At 37.7% G+C, this 24506-nt stretch overlaps 1 protein-coding gene across 3 annotated transcripts in view; it reads right to left on the reverse strand.

Moving 5' to 3' along the window:
- Window positions 1–9909: 9909 nt before the first annotated feature.
- LOC121854641 (putative glycerol kinase 5) overlaps window positions 9910–24506 on the reverse strand; it is a gene marked incomplete at its 5' end in the record, with an annotated part of 197031 nt that continues 182434 nt past the window's right edge. For all 3 annotated transcript variants that reach the window (XM_042349522.1, XM_042349443.1, XM_042349356.1), the window contains 1 exon segment: window positions 9910–11991. In XM_042349522.1, coding sequence (XP_042205456.1) covers window positions 11819–11991 — 173 coding nt within the window.

Consider the following 24506-nt stretch of genomic DNA (forward strand, 5'->3'; position numbering starts at 1 on the left):
CTTACATATAAAAAATAAACTTTAAACTATTAAAATACTGACACTCACAAATATCAACTCCATTTTAGTAATTCACAACAAACTAAACAACAATTTCTACATACAGTACACAATTGCTTAAGCCATATACCGTATATACTCGTCTATAATTCTACCTCGTGTATTGGTCGACCCTGATTTTTGACCAAGAAATCATTAATTTATGATATGCCTCGTTTATAGGTCGACCCAGTTTTTTAGGGCAATGGAACAATTAGCGTAATAAAGCACCATATTTTATGGCATATAAAACTCATTTCAGAAAACCTTCACTAAAAACATTTTACGTCCTATAAACGGAGGGTCGCTGTACCTGAAACACCAAGCGCCGAAGGAAAATTGTTTACCATTTACACATATTATTACGGCACTTTACACTGAAACTCGGGTAGTTTCAGCAAAAATATTATATATTTCCATTCAAGTATTTATTCAAGTCAATTAGGATAGAATATTATTGTAATACAACAGTTTTTTTAACTGAAAACCATTCGAAAAGCGATTACGGTAACATCTTTTGAACAACGAAAGAAAGCGAAAGTCGATTGTTTTCGTCAAGATTTTATCCCACTTTCCACGGTAATACGTACGTCATTTCAGCAAAAATATTACATTTCCGTGAATGTATTATATCAAGCACAGTATGAATAGAATATCATTGTAATATAACAGTATTTTAACAGAAAACTATTAAAAAAACGAGTAACATCTCTTGAACATCGGAAGGTTAGGTAAAGTCTTTTGTTTTCATAGTTTTCTTTTGTTTCAAATTTAATTAACAAAGATTGATGTTTCCAATTTAATGAAAAAAAATTGATGTATCTATAAATAAACTTTTAAAAATGAATACTTTATGTTTTACATTGTCCTGTGCTACCATACCGTAACTTACCATGCATTTGGCTACTTTGGGCTTGCTATGATGATGCAGGAGATCTGCCCTGGCAACTGTGCCAACACTCAACAGCTGGTGGTGTGTCGTGCATTGCTGTAAACAATATGAGGTTGAGGAGGATTATTATATTAAGTGTGAAATATCGAAAAGGTTTTTATTACCGGTATTTTTGTAGATCTATGGGTACTGTGATACTGTAGACTACTGAAAGCACATTGTAAGGTAAGTTAGCCTATTGTATGTTGGTGAGCTTCATCTGCTGAAGGCACTGCACAACTTTTCATTACTAATTGGTACATATTTTATGTTTCCATTGTTTACTGGCAGTAACTGGTAAATATTTTTCATGTCTAAAGCTAAAAGTTTCTCCTAGCCCTTCCCGTCATGCGCGGATTCAACCTAACGAAACTATTACCCATGTATAGGTCGACCCCCAATGTTTTGCCTACAACTTAGGTCTTAAAAACTCATCCTACACACGAGTATATACGGTATGAGTAACAGCTTAGACTGTTTTAGTTTTTTCAACACCCACTTAATTCCATATACTGTACTGTACCTGTACAGTAAAACCTCTGTTAAGCCCCAAACTATATTAGGTGCACATTTAGAGGGTTACAATTTTGAGAGAGGGGCAAGACCAGTGTTATTGTTACATGTGGCTTTGAGACTTAACAGCAGATTTACATGAATAATGTTCCCTCCATCACCACATTCAGTATTTTGCAGTCTGTCAAACCAACAAGTGTGACCAGGTCTAGGCTCTAGATAACTATCCTGAAGAATATAAAATTGACAATGATTAAGTTTTTGAAAATCTGAAGATACAATTTTTCATATCATGTTTTATGAATGAAAAATCCAAAGCTATGATTTTTTCTGCTTTATATATATATATATATATATATATATATATATATATATATATATATATATATATATATATATATATATATATATATATATATATATATATATATATATATATATATATATATATACATATATATATATATACACTCCTCCTAGTCACAGGCCTGGCATTTGACATTATTAGGGACCTGCCACACTTTGCCATAAACAGATAAAATGTACCGGAAACTTTCCCCCCACACACTCATCATTCTCTCACTTTATGTAACTTGACAGTACCTATGACCCTTCAGGCTTTTACGCCCTTAATGTACGAGTCATAAAGGCAAGTATGAACTTTTCATACTTCCCTGTTGGGCGCTGTAAACGCTTCTGCGCTTCACCTTGCACAGGATGTAAGGGGGTGCCCAATAAACTAGCCCCCTCGGGGGCAAATCTGAATAAATATATATATATATATATATATATATATATTTATATACACATATATATATATATATATATATATATATATATATATATATATATATATATATATATATATATATATATATATATATATATATATATATATATATATATATATATATATATATATATTGCTTAATACCATAGGTTCCCTCCTAAGAGGTGCATTATATAGTTAATGGACCTTAAAGCAATCCCCAACTGCAAGGTACAGTCAACCAAAGATGCACTGACCCCATCCTGGGTCTCGTACTCATTAATTTACCTGACAATACTTGGTAAAGTGAGGCTGTATGCAATGGTGATTGTGATTGGTGGATTTATTTTTGGCTGTATCACTGTCAGGGTAAATATTAAACAAACCAAAGGAAGAATTTTTATAATAATAAACTATTCTTTGTTATTTAAGATCACGAGAAGTTTCCAAATGTTCGTTTATTTGCTTAAATAATTAAGAAAATTATATTAATGAATTAACAACTCAAATACAAGCACAGCTGCCACAAGATTCTCACATCAAATTTTCTTCATTATTTAAGCAAATATACAGTACTACTTTCCCTACAATGCAATCTTGGCTTTCCATTGAAAAAAAAAATTCCTCACAAATTTGATTGTTTTCATAGTATATATATTATATTTTGTAAAGTATTTTTGTGTACAGTGGTCCCTCGGTTAACGAAATTTCGGTTAACGAATTACCTTCCATAAGAATATTCAATTCGGGTAACGAACAAAAATTTGGTTAACGAAATTCTTACGAAAACATGTCAACATGTTTTCGCTTGCTCATCAACTGGTAGTTTAATCCGCCAATACAGTAATCGGTTCTAGGGCTTAAATTCGTTCCCATTTGAGTAAATGTCAAGAGGTTTGTGCAATTAAATATTTTTCCAAGTTTTATAATAAAATTATTAGTCATTTTAACACTTATTTAACATAATTGCGGTACACGGAACTAGTTTTTGGTGCACCCATCAGCCACTTCACTCACCCACCAAGGCGTCAGTTTGTGTCTCTGTTCAGTGGAGGTAACATCATGCTTGTGGCTCTCTTGAACATAAACTATTTTTACGTTTTTACAGTACAATTATTAGTCATTCTGAAATGTATTTAACATATTGACAATATATAATGCAGTGCAGTGTTGATTTAAAGAAAATAATCTTGAATTACACCTAGTGAACTTAAAATTTTATTGGTGAAATGACGGCATCAAGCATGGGGTGATTTCTCTTCCGTCCCCACTTCCTTCTCCTCCTCCACCTCCCACTTCAAATTCACATCATCATCATCATCCAGGAGCCTTCTACGTACATACACATCTCAAAGTAAGTGTGCTTTACTGCATTTTTTTTTTTTTTACTTTGTATGTAATTTTCGGTGAGCTGGAACCAATTACCCAAAATCCCATTGAAACAATGGTTTCGGTTAACAAAATTTTTGGTTAACGAACGACCCTCTGGAATGAATTGAGTTCGTTAACTGAGGGACCACTGTATTTCACAATGTATATTGTATTGTGTTACATATTTATGAAAAAGTCCAAATTATTACGTTTCTTCCATAAATTTTAATAAGAAAAATTATCTCCTAACATTCCTTATGTATTCGGGAAACCATAAGACTAAAGGGTCGGGGAAAAAAAAAAAGTTGCCAACTAGGATATTCACCGAGTCCACATGGTGCTACCTCTCCTATGTACCTTGCCTAACTGGGATATAAGCCACTGTGGTGGGAAAGGGTAGATCAGACGTATGAAAATGACCTAACACCTATCATTGAGCAACCTAGTTTTGATTAGTAAACTAGCAATCATCTGAAGAAGTCCAGTGAATTCCACACTAGGCATACAGAAGCAGGACAGTATAGTACGAACACACTTGATACCCTCAAAACATGATACATCTGAGATCCTGCACCAAAACTAACTAGGATCACTTTCTACTGTACTGTACTGTACTGTACACAATTATCTTATAAAAGAGAAGCAAGTGGCCATCCCCCCACTAGGTGAGAAGGTCAACTGCTACACATGCCTCCTTATTTGGGGCTGGCTGAGTAGGGCAGGAGAGTAACCAGTTAAATAACAGTAAACAAATCCACCCTGGCAGACTAAAAGAGTCCAGCCAAAGTGTTTAAGGATCCATTAGAAAGTTTGTCCAAATAAAAAGAGTGATGGGTACTTAGCCAGGGAAGACTGGGTTTTATAGAGTACAGTGAACCCTCACTTTACGCGGTTAATGTAACCCACATGGTACCGCGGAAAGTGAGAAACGCGTAAAGTGAATAACATAACATATGGGATTAAATGAAATAGAGACCAGCTGACCCCCAAACTCCACTTTTTCCAACACAATACCTATGTTCTAGTAAAAATAACATCTTAATTTTATGATGGTACATGCACACAATTAATACTTAAGAGAAATAGAGAAATACAGTCGCCAAGTTAATGTCCATTCAAATAATGGACTCAACTCCCTCCCCCTCTTCTCACACTACACTCGCTGGCTCTTCCCTCTCTGAGAAATTTTGGGGGAAAACCAGGTATAGTAATAAATAATACCTCAAACTAAAGTTAGGATAATATAATTGACATTGCTGGATTCCTTGTAAGACCAGGAATATTTTGAATACAAATGTCATATATTTTGCACAAAAGATAACATATTTACTCAGAGAAAACATTATATCTAAAATTTGTATGTCTAATGCAAAATCTATGATGTTTATATTCAAAATGATCATCAAATTGTAAGAATTCCAGCAATGTAAATTATATTCTGGCCGGGTAATTTGTATGAATTTTATGAGCTAAAACAAATATCTTCAGTTAATAAAAAAAAAAATATTCTTCACGACACTATCTGTCAATCAAAGTACCCCACCTTGCCTCCCCCCCCCTCTTCCAACCGGGCCAGATGGTCGGTCCGTCCCAACCCTCCCCCCCACCCCCCACCAATCTTCCCTTCAAGAGAAAGGTTGGGTGAAAAAACTAGATTTTAACATTTAGTATTAAATAATACCTCAGATTAAAGTTAGGATAATATAATTGACATTGCTGGATTCCTTGTAAAACCAGGAATATTTTGAATATAAATGTCATATATTTTGCACAAAAGATAACATATTTACTCAGAGTAAACATTATATCTAAAATTTGTATGTCTAATGCAAAATATATGATGTTTATATTCAAAATGATCATCAAATTGTAAGAATTCCAGCAATGTAAATTATATTCTGGCCAGGTAATTTGCATGAATTTTATGAGCTAAAACAAATATCTTCAGTTAATAAAAAAAAAATATATTCTTCACACCGTGGTGCCAGGTGGTCGGTCGCCGGTCCCTCCCACCAACCCTCCCTACCAGATGAATGTGTGGGAATACCAGACTGTTTACCTTTTTAGTAATAAATAATAAATCAGACTAAAGTTAGGATAATATAATTGACATTGCTGGATTCCTTGTAGGACCAGGAATATTTTGAATATAAATGTCATATATTTTGCACAAAAGATAACATATTTACTCAGAGAAAACATTATATCTAAAATTTGTATGTCTAATGCAAAATCTATGATGTTTATATTCAAAATGATCATCAAATTGTAAGAATTCCAGCAATGTAAATTATATTCTGGCCGGGTAATTTGTATGAATTTTATGAGCTAAAACAAATATCTTCAGTTAATAAAAAAAAAAATATTCTTCACGACACTATCTGTCAATCAAAGTACCCCACCTTGCCTCCCCCCCTCTTCCAACCGGGCCAGATGGTCGGTCCGTCCCAACCCTCCCCCCCACCCCCCACCAATCTTCCCTTCAAGAGAAAGGTTGGGTGAAAAAACTAGATTTTAACATTTAGTATTAAATAATACCTCAGATTAAAGTTAGGATAATATAATTGACATTGCTGGATTCCTTGTAAAACCAGGAATATTTTGAATATAAATGTCATATATTTTGCACAAAAGATAACATATTTACTCAGAGTAAACATTATATCTAAAATTTGTATGTCTAATGCAAAATATATGATGTTTATATTCAAAATGATCATCAAATTGTAAGAATTCCAGCAATGTAAATTATATTCTGGCCAGGTAATTTGTATGAATTTTATGAGCTAAAACAAATATCTTCAGTTAATAAAAAAAAAATATATTCTTCACACCGTGGTGCCAGGTGGTCGGTCGCCGGTCCCTCCCACCAACCCTCCCTACCAGATGAATGTGTGGGAATACCAGACTGTTTACCTTTTTAGTAATAAATAATAAATCAGACTAAAGTTAGGATAATATAATTGACATTGCTGGATTCCTTGTAGGACCAGGAATATTTTGAATATAAATGTCATATATTTTGCACAAAAGATAACATATTTACTCAGAGTAAACATTATATCTAAAATTTGTATGTCTAATGCAAAATCTATGATGTTTATATTCAAAATGATCATCAAATTCTAAGAATTCCAGCAATGTAAATTATATTCTGGCCGGATAATTTGTATGAATTTTATGAGCTAAATAAAAAAATTATACTTTACCCGTGTAAAGGGGTACACCCACCGCGGAATGTGAGCATCCTGGGTTCTGGCAGGGCACCGTGTAAACGTGGAAACGCGGAATTTGGGACCGTGTAAAGTGAGGGTTGACTGTACTGTATTTGCACAATTATAAGCTACACCTTTTTTCACCAAAAATATAAGAACACCCTGTACTGAGGGTGTTGCTTGGAATAGAATGCCAAGTTTGGGAAGGGTGATGTTGAAGTACAGAGGAATGTCGAATAAACTTCACCAAAATTATTATTCTTTGAAATATTGGGATTTTTATTTGTACGGCATATTTAGAAGGCTCAGTGTTTATATCTCTGCACAGTACACGACTAACATATGTTATAGTAGTGAGATCAAAGAAGCGAACGGTTCTAGGCTGTTATCATCAGTCTAATATTCTCCTAATTTTATGTAATTGGAACATGGAGGCATAAGGATAGCTTGTTGATCCTTCAGATACAGTAGGATCGGGATACTGTATACCGCTACTTTATAAAGTACAGTAAAACCTCGATTAACCGCCCACATATGGGGGGGAGGGGCCGATGGATAATCCAAAAGGGCGGTTAATAGTAAATAAAGTCTACTGAAATAAAACATACACAGTATCATGGTCAGTTTCCTCCTCCCCCCTCCACAAGATGAGTCACTTATCAAACAAACTCCCTCACTTCTATGACCCACCAACACTCATGGGTGGTAAGTACAATGAAATGTTTTTATTTTTCTATGCACTAACATATACCTGTACCTCTAACATTTCATAAGCGTAAAATGTTAATTTTATGATTTTAATTTTTGGCTCTCCTAATGCATCTGTAGGTATGAATTTCAACTAGTGAATGCACCCTTATGGGGTTAATAGCATAAGTGAATATTTCTTACTGATAATTTAAGGATGATTGAAATCTTTATGTTACTGATTTGTATAGAGGTATTCAATTTCTTGTACAGGCATCCCCACGTTATGGAATTCCAGGCTACGGAATTTTGAAATTACAGTGTGTATGTGTGTGTGTATATATATATATATATATATATATATATATATATATATATATATATATATATATATATATATATATATATATATATATATATATATATATATATATATATATATATATATATATATATAAAACCTAACCATTCTGAAAACCGAAAAATTCCAAAATCCAAAATGCCTCTGGCCCCAAGGATTTCGGATAAGGGATTGTCAACCTGTACTTTTATCCCCTTCGCCATTGATTGACTCATTATCAACTTGGGCGATCGGTCACGTCTCTGTTACCCACTGTTGGCATGTACTGGACATGCACTGGCTGCTGAATGTATCTTAACCTGCTCCAGTGTTGGTGAAGTCTGGTCTTGAAACAGATCACACTCAGTGCCGTCAAAACAAACTCTGGCAGGTTGTTCCAAGAATTCATAACTCTCACTCCAAAAAAGTTCACCCTCCAGTTTTCTGGACTTGTGGCTTCTTCAACCTTGAGCTGTGACCCCTTGTGGGGTGGGTGTCTGCCACCTCCAGGTATGGACACTCGATTGAGTAGTGACCTTTGAGATGTTTATACACCTCAATTAGATCACCCCTTGCCCGTCTGTAGTATAAGCTAGGCAGTTGCATGTGCTCTAAGTGTCTGTGTTCAGGACTGTATTCACCATTATGGAATTATGGTTAATTTATTAAGATTTTCAAAAGAAAAAATCACAATATAAAAAAAAAAATTTCACTGAAATTATAAAATTTATTTTGTGTGGATTCTGGTGGTAGCTACATGACCATTGGCTGGTAGCTAAGCTCTCCAACTGGTAGCAGCCACAACACCAATGGTGCTGCTCAGTTTAAATTCTTTCCCCAGTTTGTGTTCAGTTATGCATCTGTGTTAGCGTGTACCCTTGTTCAAGATGAGTTGACAAAGACCATCAAGGTCAAGTGAGAGCAGTAGTGTTTTAAGGAGGTAACTCCCATTAACTCTGATTCCACAACCTCACCTCACCACCTCCTGTAGCACTCAACATTGTTTCTATGAAGCAAATTTTGAGTGTTTTGTTCATTTATTTTCATGTTACATCATGAATGAATTAAAACCATCTAATTTCATACATACATTAGAACGTGAATTTAAAGCAATTAAATTTAAGATTATTGATTTAAAGCGGCACCCACAATTAAGGACAATGTTTTAATTTAAAGCGAATCTTTCCTATTTTGCACGAGTCAATCTGGTGCATCATATTTTAAAATTTGCACCTAATGTTTCTCTGGGCACGTGACAGTCCTAAGGGCAATAGCTGTACTGTACATGTACTCAAAATAATGTACTAAATGATTACTAAAATTTTTGTCTTGTATAAACTATAGCATGATTATATTCAAATTAATCACTATCTTATAAGAATTCCAGCAATGTAAATTATATTCACCCAGGTCACTTCTGTGACATTTTATAAACAAAAAACCGAAACTCAATGTAAAGGACATAAATAAACAAATAAATACTTCACTAGACCTTCGGTCCCAACTGTCAAACGTGTCACTGTCACCCCCCCACCCCAACCAGGGCTTGGTGGTTATAGGCTTACAGTTTTTATCTTATATAATATCACAGACTAAAGTTAGGAGAATATAATTTGCATTGCTGGAATCCTTGCAAGACAGCGAATAATTTGAATATAAACGTCATATATTTTACACAAGAGATAAAAAATTTAGCCCTTTGTAATAAAATTAGTTATAACTAAAATTTGTATGTCTAATGCAAACTATAGCATGTTTATATTCAAATTAATCACTATCTTATAAGAATTCCAGCAATGTTAATTATATTCTTCCCGGTCAGCTTAGTGACATTTTATAAGAGAAAAACTTAAGCCACTCTTAAGGACAGATAAATAAAAAAGCACTAGACCTTGGCATCAACTGTCAAACATATCGCCTCACCTCCCCCCCCCTCCCCTCTCTTCCCATCAGCTGATCGCTAGTAAACAGACCATTTCACGTCCCATAATTTTAGCTGTGTTGATTTATGAGTGTTTGTTTTAACATAATACTACAAAAAACAATGTTTTGTTTATTCTAGGAGATGGGCTGAGGGGCATCTGGGTAGACTCTCAGTCTTTTTAGTATTTTGTGTTTCTCTCAAGTACCAAACTAAATTATTCCATTGAAACAAAACTTCGATTTAGTCGGTTTAAAGCTACTTCTCTTGGAACGTATCTCGTGTTATATCGACGTTGTACTGTATATATGCTTGTATTACATTTTTGGGGCCTCAAAAAATTTCCTTATAAATGCATCTCAACTTACATAATGGAAGTAAATGGGAAAAATGGTTTCACATTATGGAATTTCGAGTTGCGGAAAGATTTCAGGAACGGAACCCTTCCATAATCGGGGAGATGCCTGTACACCAATTCCCCCATTAACGTCGTTTTGTTATAACATCGTTGAAAAAAGGAGAAAATACTTATGTCTAAAATGATAAATGTACGACAATTTTAAAAATTCAGCATGAAGGCACTCAGCGCCTAACTGTGATAACAGCTGGCTGTGTAAGCGACCAGCATGGGTGCCATATTTGTTTGTTATTGTTCAGTAGTTGGTTGATGCTCTTCCACCATTTACTTAAAATCCAATTGTAAATTTATTTGAGCCCTAGAACAGTGAGTGCTAAACATGCATTATGCACCACTACAGATTGTGGTCACAGAAAGAAGAGGAAAAGTGTTACATTAAAAGTTAAATTAGACGTGGTGAAGACATTTCAAGAAGGACAGCAGTAGACATAACAAGAGCTGTCAGTTTGCAGCCTAAAACTGTTGGTTAGAACAATTTGTGGAAATGCAGAAAATATCGAATCATGTGTTAAAAGTGTTATTCCATTATCTGCTACAGATTTAACTAGTAACAGAAGTGACATTATGGAAAATATGGAAAGAGTGCTGAACATGTGGATTTAGGATCAACATCAACAAAACTTACCATGTTTGTTGCTCTCCATACAGGCAAACGTTCCAAGTTTATTTGTGGCAGGTTCAGAAAATTTGAACCAGAAATGTACCCAAGGGACTAACCCCTATTTATATCTTTGTGTTTATGGCAAAATCGTTTTCACTTAAAGCTGTGGTTTTCAAGAACCTACAATACCGACATTAATGGGGGAATTGGTGTAGTACATGTACTGGAAGGAAAAAACATTTATTGTATACTCACAGAAATACTGGGGTGCAGCTTAAAATTGAGGTCAAATCTTTTTTGCACAAGAAATGTCCAAAACTAACCCAGTGGGCTGTGGCTTACAATTGGGGGCAATTTGCAATCGTGCAGTTGAGGTGTATATGTTGTCTGTGCATTAATTAGTTAAAATTCCACTACAATATTCTTTGAGCCTTCCTAGGAACTACTAATCCAACACATAGCCTATATGATTAGATCTACATGTCACACAAGAGTGTTGTATTAAGAGCAAGCACTTGGGAAGAAAGGAAGTCCACACATAATAAAATTAAAAAAATATTTTTTTCAACATATGATATAGTACTGTACAGTACATTCTACAACCAACAAATAACTGCTACTGTATACTGTATTTCATTCTCTCTAAATTACAAGGCTTAATAATCAAACAAACCAAATATGTAAGTGAGAGCAAAGCTTAAGAAAAGGAAAATCACAGCACCAAGCAAGAGGGGGATTGTGTTTCCAATATTCTTACAGCTTGAAGTACTTATCTTGAATTCTGAAGCACTTCTGCATCTTGTTTGGCGTGGTTCATCCCTGAGTTCTACCCCACACGAAACACATACCTTGCAGTCACTGGACAAACTACTCTCATCAATCAAAGCAAAAACTTTAGGCTTATCTGAATTGCACTTGGATTTAGCTTCTTCTGTTAAGGATGAGGAATATTTTGGATGTTGACAATTATTGCAAGTATTATTTGAAGCATGATGAAGACTCTTATAAGATTCCTAGGACTTCCCCTTGTTTAAACTGCTCTTTGTATGCCATTTAGTAAATCGCTGTAAGGCTTTCTCCCATTCCTTCATTTGCTCTAAGAGTTGGGGCTGAAGATCCAATTTTGGGTGGAAGACACGATCTATCTGTCGCAGAGGAATCAACTCTGCACGGGACTTCCATATGCCTGTTTGTTAAAGATTTGAAATGCAGAATTAGAATTTTGTTAATACAGTTCATACTTCACTTTAACGACTAATTGATACCACGAAAACAGTTGTTAAAGTGAAAATTGTTAATGTGGTGAGTATAGTTTACATGCTGAATGGGTCAATTGGTACGAGCCCTTAGACACAGTCACCCCCTCTAACCTCACAAAATATTACAACCACTTATTCACACACATTAATACAGCATGTAGAGTTAATACCGTATATCTCGGCTTATAAGACGGAATTTGAACATAAAAAAAATCTGCCCAAAGTTAGGGGGTCGTCTAAACCACCAAGTATAAAATTCTTACCTCTTAAATATTGTGGTTTAGTTTGTCAAGAGTGGTGATGGAAACATAGTAAGCCACTCACAAGGTCTTACCACTAATTATTTTATACTGAAACTTACGTTTGGCAAGCTGGATTCAAATTAAGATTACCGGTATATTAAAATAATAAAAATGTATTATAAACTTGTCTAACATACCGTAAAAGAGAATTATACCCCTGTAATAAACACAGCTATCATCACACACCCCTCCCCACGACCCCCCCATTTGCCAGTGAGGAGACAAGAAAGGGAAAGTGACCGCGAGATTGGGCTATTTTTAGCCGTGGAGATGGTCAGTAATGCATATCGGTATATTTACTGATAATAATACTTAAAATTTATTTTTTTACAAGGAATATTCAGCAAATGACTGCATTAATTCTTGAAACTACTGACAGTTAAATACAGACGCTTAAGTGACGTCACTAGTGTTTACACTACACCAGCTGGTAACATTTGATGCCATTACTTGAAGTGAATTGGCCTTATTTAAAGTACCTAACCATAAATAAATACAAAAAGTAAAAAAAAGATCAAAAGTGAGAAATAATATACTGTATGTATGTTGTGTTGTCAAAGTTAGAGGAACAATTCAAACTGCAATTGTGTGGCAGAAAGTCAGGTCAGCGCTGAACCTGGGACTTGGTCACAATTTTCGTGATGCCATATGGCAGCAGGGTCTACCATTAGACAACACATTATGCTTCCAATATCTTCCCAAGCGGTAGTATCTACCTGTTTGGTAGCTGCCTACTACCTACACAATTTTTAGTAATATTACTTTGATACATGATAAATTAGACAATGAAAATATACATCAAATTTAATTACCAAGACGCTTCCCATTGGCAGCTGTAAGAAGAGGGGGAGATGGGCTATTTTTATCCCATCTTTGTGTCTGAAGTGGCCAGTAATACCATATATTTACTGATCATAATATTTACGGTATCTGTAAATAATTAATTTAAAATTTATTTTTTACATAGAATATTCAGTAAATGACTTTTAAATAAATAAACAAATAATTCGGTAAATCTATTTCAAGTAAATGGAAAATAAGCAAACAAATGTTATTTACCACCACCCCTTCCCTCTGGCTCAGGGTGAGATGGAGGGGAGATAAAGAAGGCTATTTATAGCCCGTCTTTGTGTCTGAAGTGACCAGTACTCTAATGCACCATAAATAATTCATTTAACATTTATTTTTTGTACATATATTTTGTTGTATATATATACATATATGTATATATATATATATATATATATATATATATATATATATATATATATATATATATATATATATATATATATATATATATATATATATATATATATATATATATGTATGTATGTATGTATGTATGTATGTATGTATGTATGTACTGTCTGTATGTATGTAATAATAATAATAATAATAATAATAATTAACGGTTTATTGAAAAGGTTCTGCAGCCCGAAGGCTGAAAATATACATTGGACATAAATGACTTATTACATACATTGGTGGTTTAACAAAAGCCTTCATTAGAGAAAGGTAAAGGAACATACAGTGAACATTCAGATTAATGTAGGTGTTGAACAGCAAACACGTAGTGTAGTAACTCTCTCCCAGATGATGTTAGGAGGGACCTGATGTGGTGTAGTAATTCCCTCACAGATGGTGTTATGAGGGGCCTCACGTGTAGTAATTCCCTCACAGATGGTGTTATGAGGGGCCTCACGTGGTGTAGTAGTTCCCTCATAGATGGTGTTACAAGGGGCCTCACGTAGGAGTAACTCTCACAGATGGTGTTATGAGGGGCACTGTGTGGTGTACAATTCTCACAGATGGTGTGTTATGAGGGACCTGGACGTGGTGTAGTAATTCTCACAGATGGTGTTATGAGGGGCCTGACGTGGTGTAGTAATTCCTCACAGATGGTGTTATGAGGGCTCTGACGTGGTGTAGTAATTCCTCACAGATGGTGTTATGAGGGCATCACGTGGTAGTAATTTCACAGATGGTGTTATGAGGACCTGACGTGGTAGTAATTCTCACAGATGGTGTTATGAGGGCATCATGGCGTAGTAATTCCTCACAGATGGTGTTATGAGGGACTCACGGGTGTAGTAATTCTCACAGATGGTGTTATGAGGGACTTGACGTGGTGTAGTAACTCTCACATGGTGTTGTGAGGCATCACGTGGTGTAGTAATTCTCACAGATGGTGTTGGTGAGGGACTTGACGCGGTGTAGTAATTCCTCAAGCAGATGGTGTTATATGAGTGTGGCCCCAGGCCTTCCTTTATCGAGACGGATTAACACATCGCCGGTTGTTGGGTCTTTCACGGGTCAAGTATCGGGTACCTGGGACCTCTACCGTGTGAAGGTTAACTTGAATACGACTTTTTACTGTTGAGTTGTTCTCACTGACTCAAGCACTGTTCACTAATGTTCACTTGGTTAACACTGGTTCTATTCTTTCCCAAAATGAAATTGTAACTTCTAAGAGAGAACTTGTTGATACTCCGTGGGGAGAAGTGGTTCAGGCGGGGGTTGGTATGGGCTAATTTTCTATTGTTGATTTGCTGTCTTTAGAGGACAAGCTAGGTACGCCTTGGATTTTCGGTGGTCAAGTGATGTATGTATATATATATATATGTATGTATGTATATATATATATATATATATATATATATATATATATATATATATATATATATATATATATATATATATATATATATATATATATATATATATATATATATATATATATATATATATATATATATATATATATATATATATATATATATTTCAAGTAAATGGAAAAATTTTACTCGACACAGACATTAGTTCCAGTTACCGGTAAATAGCAGACGCTTCAGTGACGTCACTAGTGTTTACACTACACCAGCGGGTAACATTTGATGACATTACTTGAAGTGAATTGGCCTTATTTTAAAAAACCAAGGATGGTTGGTAAAGGACTACTGAGTCAGTGGGTAAGTGTCACATTTGGGGTACTGGTCTTATACAGCGAATAGAGCTCAAAAGCTACTTTTTAAATGGAAATTTGGGGGGGGCCGTCTTATGCACCCCGACGCCTTATAGGCCGAGATATACGGTATATATATATATATGTAGTGATGGGTTGTCAGACCACAGCTTACATCTCAGAAACAGTCCAGACTTGACCCGACATTAGGGGGGTCAAATGTAAGGGTACCCCTCGCAACCACTCAAGGAGTTACAAATCAACTGGCTCCCCTCCCATGTCACACGGCCCCAACAAACATGTAAGAAGGCACCAGCCGACTCTCTCCCAATATACACAATAACCTACACCGCAGAAGAAGTCTAGACCTGACCTCACATTAGCCAGGTCAAATGTAACCCTCGAGCCCAAGTCAAGGGGCCACAAATCAACCAGGGCCTCTCATGTCACACGGCCCCATCTGATGACTTCTCCAGAATATACAACTTATAGTCTCTGAAAAAGTCCAGACCTGACCCTACATTAGCGAGGGCAAATGTAAGGAGACCCTTCGCCGCCCCCCCGATCAGCTCAACCTGACGGCTCGCCTCCCAATATATAGGACGTCCTAGTCCTCCCTCTGCCCAGAGAGAGACAGAGAGAGAGTGTGTCTTGTAACCAAGAAGGGCCAGCTACCACGTCCCCAGTCCTGCTCGAGAGAAGTCAGGGGCCGGAGGCAAGCCGCCTCCGGTCGCCTCCGGTCGGGAGCGAGTTGCCCTCGACACACCGGTGCCCAGCTAAGCAGTCTCCCATAGAGACAACCCAGGACCACCTGCTAGGCCTCCCCTAGGTCACGTGAGTTTTTGTCAGAGCTTTCCATGGGATGAGTTACTTACGTGGGAAGTGTATTCATTTCATGTTCGTGTCCGAGAATCAGTGTCTAGTAACGTAATATGATGTCCTAGTAACGTAAATATAATGTCCTAGTAACTTCAATAGAAGGTGTTATTAATGTGTCCATGTCATGTTCGTAATTAATAAAGAGTTGTGACGAAGCGGTGTTTGAGAAGTCGCCCTTAAGACGTAATAGATGTGTATTGACGTATAAGATACGATAAGTGTAAGTCCAGAGAGTAAATAACTATCATGGCCACGCTACCAAAATCTTCCTCTCTTTTATACTATTATACTATCAATATTCTACCTATATGTAATCTTCTTATCAGAGTGCCTCATTATATTGGTGGCAGCGTACTATAACGTTAACTCACGCCCTCCTCGTCCCTTGTTATTGGTAACAGTGTACTTAACGTAAACCCATGCCCTCCCTCATTTAGCCATAACACCTGGCTCGTTGTTTGAGTATTGTTCGAAAGTGCGTGATAAGGAGTTCCTGCATAGTAGCGTGAAAAGTGTCCTAGTGTGTCACCGTTACAGCTCAAGTAAATGTCTCTCGTCGTGGTATGCGCGAATTTTTTCTAGAAATATGTTCAGTGCTTAACGTGATTTCTCAGTGTCCCCCGCGATCTGTGACATTCTCAGTAGCCCAAGTGCAGTTTGATTGTTGGTCAGTGTTGAACGTAGAAATTGTGTTTCAGTGATGAAAGCGGTGTCTGTACTAACTGTTATAACTTAACATGTCTTTTAACCTACATCCTCCTCCCTGTCCTAATCCTCACCTCACCCTCCTTACCCTTCCTCCCATCCCTGCCCCGCCCTGCCGTTCCGTGCCCCGCCCCGTACCCCGCCCCGCAAAGCCCCGGCCTGGCCCGATCAACCACGCCTCGGCTCCTCCCCACTACACTTAACTACGCCTCACCCGCCCCGCCTCACCCGCCCTGCCTCACCCGCTCCGCCTCACCCGCCCCGCCTCCACCCGCCTCGCACCGTCCAGTGTGACCACCAATCCCCATATGTTTTGTCCTGTGAGTTATGCTTCGAAATCGGTGGTTAGTGTTACTTAATATTGCGATAATTACAGAGCTTCACTCAGTGTGTTTTTATGCTAGTATGATTTGTAATGTACTCTTTGACGCGTAGTGATAAATAATATTCAATGTAGTGAGCAGAGCTTCACTCCCCGACCCAGCCTAATGAGAATATTGTCGTGACGGAAACTATAGTTGCCAAACATTGACGTAACGTATAAAGTAAATATTTGTTTTTCTTTACGGATACACTTCCAACTAATCCATCATCCCTTTCGGATTGTACATACATATATATATATATATATATATATATATATATATATATATATATATATATATATATATACAGTCAACCCTCGCTTTACGCGGTCCCACATTCCGCGTTTCCACATTAACGCGGTGCCTTGCCAGAACCTAACGTGCTCACATTACGCGGTGCGTGAACCCCATTACGCGGAGTGTGTCCGGCGCGACGCTATTTTTAGATTCACCCCACCCGCCTGCCTGCCTGTGCTCTCGCCTCTCCCTCCTTCCCTCCCTCCGCCTGGGCAAGCCGCGCGGTAAGGTTGCGCAGTGTGTGTCTTTGTTGCATTATCACTTACGTCATATGACGTATCGGACTGTGATTGGCCATGCATCCCTACCCCCCTCTGCTGCTAGCTGTAATTGGCTTAAAGTATTATGACGTGTCCACCCGAGGGAGGGAGGGAGGGAGGAAAGACGATGCGTGACCTAGCCGCGCCAGTTTCATCCCTCCACGCCACACCGTGTAATCGTGCATCCATTGTTCTGTAAAATGGCTTCCGCCGGACCACCGCCCCCAGAGAGAAACCTTTCCTTACTTGGACCCAGCGGCACTAAGCCAAAGAAGACACGACGTTCCTTAAGCTACGAGGTGAAGTACAAGATCATCCAAGAGTTGGAGAAAGGAACAAGGCAGGCTGATTTGGCGCACCAGCATGGTGTGAATGAATCTACCATTCGAACAATAAAGAAGGATGCAGCCAAGATAAAGGAGCACATGAAGATCACAAAGTCTACAGGTGCTTCTATGATCAAGTATTTTCACAACCAGGTGCTTCTCAAGACAGAAAAATTACTTGTGAGGTGCTTGGTGCGTCAAGCGCGACGGAACATGGCGGTCGACACGTGCTCTGTTAAGGAGTACGCACGTGAACTGTATATTGCAGTGGCACGAAAGATGGGAATTACAGAGCCCAAACCCTTTAATGCTTCCTCTGGGTGGTTACAGAGGCTTAAGATCCGGAACAAGATCACCAATATAAACATTGGTGGTGAAGAAGCGAGTGCTGACCGTGCTGCGGCTAGGGAATTTCCTCCGTTTTTACGTGAGATTATGGAGGAAGGACAGTACAGTGACGACCAGGTGTTTAACATGGACGAATCTGGTTTTTTCTGGAAAAAGCTACCTTCCAAGTCCTTCGTTGTAAAGAATGCCAGCAAGATTCAGGGCCGGAAGATGCAGAAGGAACGCATCACCGTCCTGTTTACCACCAATGCCTCCGGTACCAGTAAGCTCAAGTTATCGGTGATCCACACAGCACGCAAGCCGCACGCCTACAAAACCATGGACATGACCAAGCTAAATGTCCACTGGCTGACAGCACGTAAGGCGTAGATGTTCTCTACACTGTCCCTCTCCTGGTTTGATGACTATTTTGTTCCCGATGTAAAGAAATTCTGTGAGCGACAGAATGTGCCATTCAAGATTTTGTTGCTGCTGGACAACGCACCAGGACACTCGCCCCTACTGTTAGATCGTCACCCCAACGTAAAAGTGGTCTTCCTTCCTCCCAACACTACGTCTATATTACAGCCCATGGACCAAGAGTTAATCTGTAATGTAAAAGCTGCATTCTCTACGAAAAAATTCAAACTCCTGAACGACTACACCAACACCAGGGAAGAGTTGCGTAACCTGAGTGACACCACCACCGATAGCAAGAGCGAAGAAGATGAGGATCAACAGTTGGCACAGCAAAAAATACTGTTCAAACAATTCTGGAGAGTATTTAACATCAAGAAAGCTGTGGACTTCTTGGTGGAGTCATGGGATCAGCTGTCTATTGCTACAATTCGTCACGCATGGAGACATGTGTTGCATGGAATACCAGGTGAGAGGAGGAGTCAATCTGTGACTGGTGAGGTTCAGACTGTTGCAGTAGCAGTGGACCTTGCCAGAGAAGCTGCGCAGACTGTTACAGTTCCAGGCTTCTCCGAGACCACCAACGATGACATCCTGGAGGTGATAATGGCACCTGATTTGACTACCGACGAGATGGTAGATGATGATGACGACGTCAGTGAAGAGGCAGGTGGTGTGTCATCCCAAGAAGAACAACACTTATCCCATAGTAATGTTAGGGGTGCCATCGAGTGTATCGAGAAAGCCAAGCTCCTCCTTTCCGACGACCCTGACGCAAACAGGTATGAAATCTTCACTAACCAGCTGTTGCAGACTATGGAGCCCTACATCAAGGTGTATCACGATAACATCAACACCAGCCGTCAGCAAAGCATAACAGATTTCTTCGCCCACAACCCACCACAGCCAGCCCAAGCCAGTGATAGTGACAGTGAAGATGACTTTGAGGGATTTGTCAGGGAAGCCCTGACAACTGTAAGTGACAGTGATGGTGATGCACCTAGTAATGGTGATTCACCTGAGGGCCAGTAGCCTGCCCTCTGCCTCGGAACCAGCCTCCATCCCCGTACGCCGACCCATCTCTTCTACTAACGTAAGTGTTCCACCTAACTTTTAGTTTTCCTAACCTAACTTTTATTTTTCCTATGTTAACCTTTATTTTTCCTAACCTAACCTCTTCTATATTACTTGTTTTTTCATACCATCATAAAGTTAAGATAAAATTTTTACTACAACATAGTTGTGTGTCGTCAAAAAGTGGAGTTTGGGGGTCGGCCCGGACTCTATTTCAATTAATCCCATATGTTATGTTATTCACTTTACGCGTTCCTCACTTTCCGCGGGACCCTGCGGGTTACATTAACCGCGTAAAGTGAGGGTTGACTGTATATATATATATATATATATATATATATATATATATATATATATATATATATATATATATATATATATATATATATATATATATATATATATATATATATATATATATATACAACAAAATATATGCACAAAAAAATAAATGTTAAATGAATTATTTATGGTGCATTAGGGTACTGGTCACTTTAGACACGAAGACGGGCTATAAATAGCCCATCTCCCCCTCTTTTTACAGCTGCCAATGGGAAGCGTCTTGGTAATTAAATTTGATGTTTATTTTCATTGTCTAATTTATCATGTATCAAAGTAATATTACTAAAAATTGTGTAGGTAGTAGGCAGCTACCAAACAGGTAGATACTACCGCCTGGGAAGATATTGGAAGCATAATGTGTTGTCTAATGGTAGACCCTGCTGCCATATAGCATCACGAAAATTGTGACCAAGTCCCAGGTTCAGCACTGACCTGACTTTCTGCCTCATTTACACACAATTGCAGTTTGAATTGTTCCTCTAACTTTGACAACACAACATACATACAGTATATTATTTCTCACTTTTAATCTTTTTTTTACTTTTTGTATTTATTTATGGTTAGTTACTTAAAATAAGGCCAATTCACTTCAAGTAATGGCATCAAATGTTACCAGCTGGTGTAGTGTAAACACTAGTGACGTCACTTAAGCGTCTGTATTTAACTGTCAGTAGTTTCAAGAATTAATGCAGTCATTTACTGAATATTCCTTGTAAAAAAATAAATTTTAAATTAATTATTTATAGGAGAAGTATATTATTATCAGTAAATATACCGATATGCATTACTGACCACCTCCACGGCTAAAAATAGCCCAATCTCGCGGTCACTTTTCCTTTCTTGTCTCCTCACTGGCAAATGGGGGGGGCGTGGGGAGGGGTGTGTGATGATAGCTGTGTTTATTACAGGGGTATAATTCTCTTTTACGGTATGTTAGACAGGTTTATAATACATTTTTATTATTTTAATATACCGGTAATCTTAATTTGAATCCAGCTTGCCAAACGTAAGTTTAAGTATAAAATAATTAGTGGTAAGACCTTGTGAGTGGCTTACGATGTTTCCATCACCACTCTTGACACACTAAACCACAATACTTAAGAGGTAAGAATTTTATACTTGGTGGTTTAGACGACCCCCTAACTTTGGGCAGATTTTTTTAATTTTCAAATTCCGTCTTATAAGCCGAGATATACGGTAACTAATAATAACTAACCTTTAGATACAGAGATATCACTATGTGTGTGTATATATAGTAGAACCTCGATAAATCGAACTTACTGGGCATTAAGGGAGCTCAGGCTCTCGGTTGGCTCAGCCATGTCAATATTGTTATTATTATTGACTCTGTATCTGTATATTTCTGGCTAAATAAACTGTTTCAATATCAATACCCCAGTCCAAAAAAGAAGCAATAGATCAAAAAAACCAAATCTATGGGGGGAGTGTGGAGATAACACTGTTTATCTGAACTGCTCAAAGAAAATTAGTTGTTGTTATTATGTCATTACTGCACTACAACAACTAAGGTATTTAAGTGTATAACAAGATTATTAAAACATTATTGCATCAACAATAATAATATATGAAACAAAACTCTCTGGGTTGAAAATCAGACATAGGCCTGGTTGCCAACAACTGTTGTCATCGAGATGATTGTTATTTACTGTGAAGTGTTATATGTAAGTAACCACAGAATTTATTTTAGGAATAAAGAGAAATGGACTGAGGTAAGTCATGTAAGGTCATCAGGATGACAAGTTGTCTAATCCAGTAAAAATTTTTGAACAGGCATGAGGTAATGTTGTATTTTCTTACCTCTTGAGGTTAACCATATAAATAGCCTTGTTTTTCTGTCAGTACCCCTAGAGTTACCAGGTTGGCATTTTGGGGATCTGGTTATTACGTTAAATGTGATATCTAATAAATTCATAATCAATAAAAGAAATAAGGCATTTTTATAAAATTTTGTTCCTTAACATTTCCACAATGGTCAGTTGTGTTAAGACAATACCTTTGACAATTCTTCTTTGTACGAGAATTACAATGTCATTGACGAGGCAATTAGAGACAACTGGTGGCTGAGCCTGGTTGACCAACTCAGGTCATACTGTCATTATGTCGAGATCAAAGATGAACCATGTATGCCTAAGCATTATTTTGGAGTTACTGTAGTTGAAATAGCAACTTTCAGACATAATATGCTTATTGCAACATAACTAAATGTGGGTTGTATTTTGAAATTTTTTTATAATTAAAATGAGATTTGGCTAACGACACAAATTTTCTCGTATAACACGACAAATAATTATAATTAATACAGTGGTCCCTCGGTTAACGAGCACAATCCGTTCCAGCAGGTTGCTCGTTAACCGAAACCATTGTTTCAATGGGTTTTTGGGTAATTGGTTCCAGTTCACTGAAAATTGCATAAATTCAACAAAAAAGGTAGAAAAGTACACTTACTTTGAGGTGTGTATGTAGAAGGCTCCTGGGTGGTGATGCTGATGTGAATTTGAAGTGGGAGGTGGAGGAAGAGAAGGGAGAAGAGAAGGAAGTGGAGGTGGAGGAGAAGCATTTTACTGCTTCTTGGATGGTGAGTCACCTTCCATGAAAATATCAGGAACCTCTGGACTGACATTTTCTCCACCATGAACATCCTCTCTCCTTCTTGAAGTGGAAGGCTGTGGGATAGCATCTTGTTCCCTCTGCCTTTTATTGAAGAAAGTGTCAATTGTGGTCTGTGGGGCATCTCACTTCCTCACCATTAACTTATGTTTAAAGCAGGAGACCATTTAGTCCTCAACATGACACAAAGTTAGTTCAGTTTTTTCCACATCTGGTTGCTTTGAAGCCAGTTCCCTGAACTTCTCCCAGTGGTAAATCACATCTTTCAACTCTTTAGTTAACATATGGTCATCACTTTCAATTTCCTCATCACCATTGTCAGCCTCTAACATCTCATCCAGTTGCTTCAAGTCATCAGGAGTAAGTTCCTCCTCATGAGACATCACAAGCTCTTCGACATCATCCTCTTCCACTTCAAGGCCCAATGACTGACCAATGAACACAATCTCCTGGTCCAACTCTATGTCATCCTGATATCCCTCAAAATCATGGACTACTGATGGCCACAGTGCTTTCCATGAAGAATTGAGGGATCTAGTGGAGACTTCTTGCCATGATGACACAATCAATTTTACAGCCACCAGGATGTTGAATTGTGTCTTCCAGAACTGTTTCAGTGTCAGTTCAGGATCAGTGGAAGTTGCCTGATGACACCTCCTAAACATTTTTTTCATGTACAACTTCTTGAAGTTGCTGATCACATTCTGGTCCATTGGCTGTATGATTGATGTAGTGTTGGGAGGCAAAAACAACACTTTCACAAAGTCAAATTGATACTCCAAAGTTCTGGCAAGTTCACGGTCATGACCAGGAGCATTATCCATGAGGAGAAGAGCCTTTAAAGGGAGTTTATTGGTGGTTAGGTAGCTCTTGACACAAGGGCAAAACACATCAACAGCCCATTCATTAAAGAGCTGTCTTGTCACCCATGCCTTACGGTTGGACGTCCAATAAACTCCAAGATTTGTTCTTACCACTTTCTGTTGCTTGAACACCCTGGGGTTTTCAGAGTGGTAGACAAGCATAGGCTTCAGTCGGAAATCCCCTGAAGCATTGGCACCAAGCAATAGAGTAAGACGGTCTATAATGGGTTTATGCCCAGGTAAAGAGGCTTCATCTTTGGTGATGAATGTTCTTTTGGGCATCTTTTTCCAGAACAGCCCAGTTTCGTCCACATTGAACACTTGCTGTGGAAGATAATTTTCTTCTTCCACCAGTTCCTTAAATTCATCTAAAAACTTTGCTGCCCCTTCCTATCAGCACTAGCAGCTTCACCATGCCTAACAACACTGAAAATGTCACTTCTTTTTTTAAATTTTTCGAACCAGCCTTTGCTGGCCCGAAAATCTTCAAATTCTGTGCCTGAAGAACCAGGTTGATCTGTCTTTAAATGTTCGTAAATCTCCCTGGCTCTTTCACTAATGAATTCAGTAGAAACTGAATCACCTTTCATCTGTTTTTCCCTAATCCAGATGATAAGTAACCTCTCAGTTTCTGCAATTTGGGATCTACTTTTAAACACTCTTGTAGATTTGTCTCTCACTTTCACTTCTTT

The sequence above is a fragment of the Homarus americanus genome, unplaced genomic scaffold (genome assembly GCF_018991925.1).
Source record: "Homarus americanus isolate GMGI-L3 unplaced genomic scaffold, GMGI_Hamer_2.0 scaffold51859, whole genome shotgun sequence".
In the NCBI taxonomy this organism is placed as follows: domain Eukaryota; kingdom Metazoa; phylum Arthropoda; class Malacostraca; order Decapoda; family Nephropidae; genus Homarus; species Homarus americanus.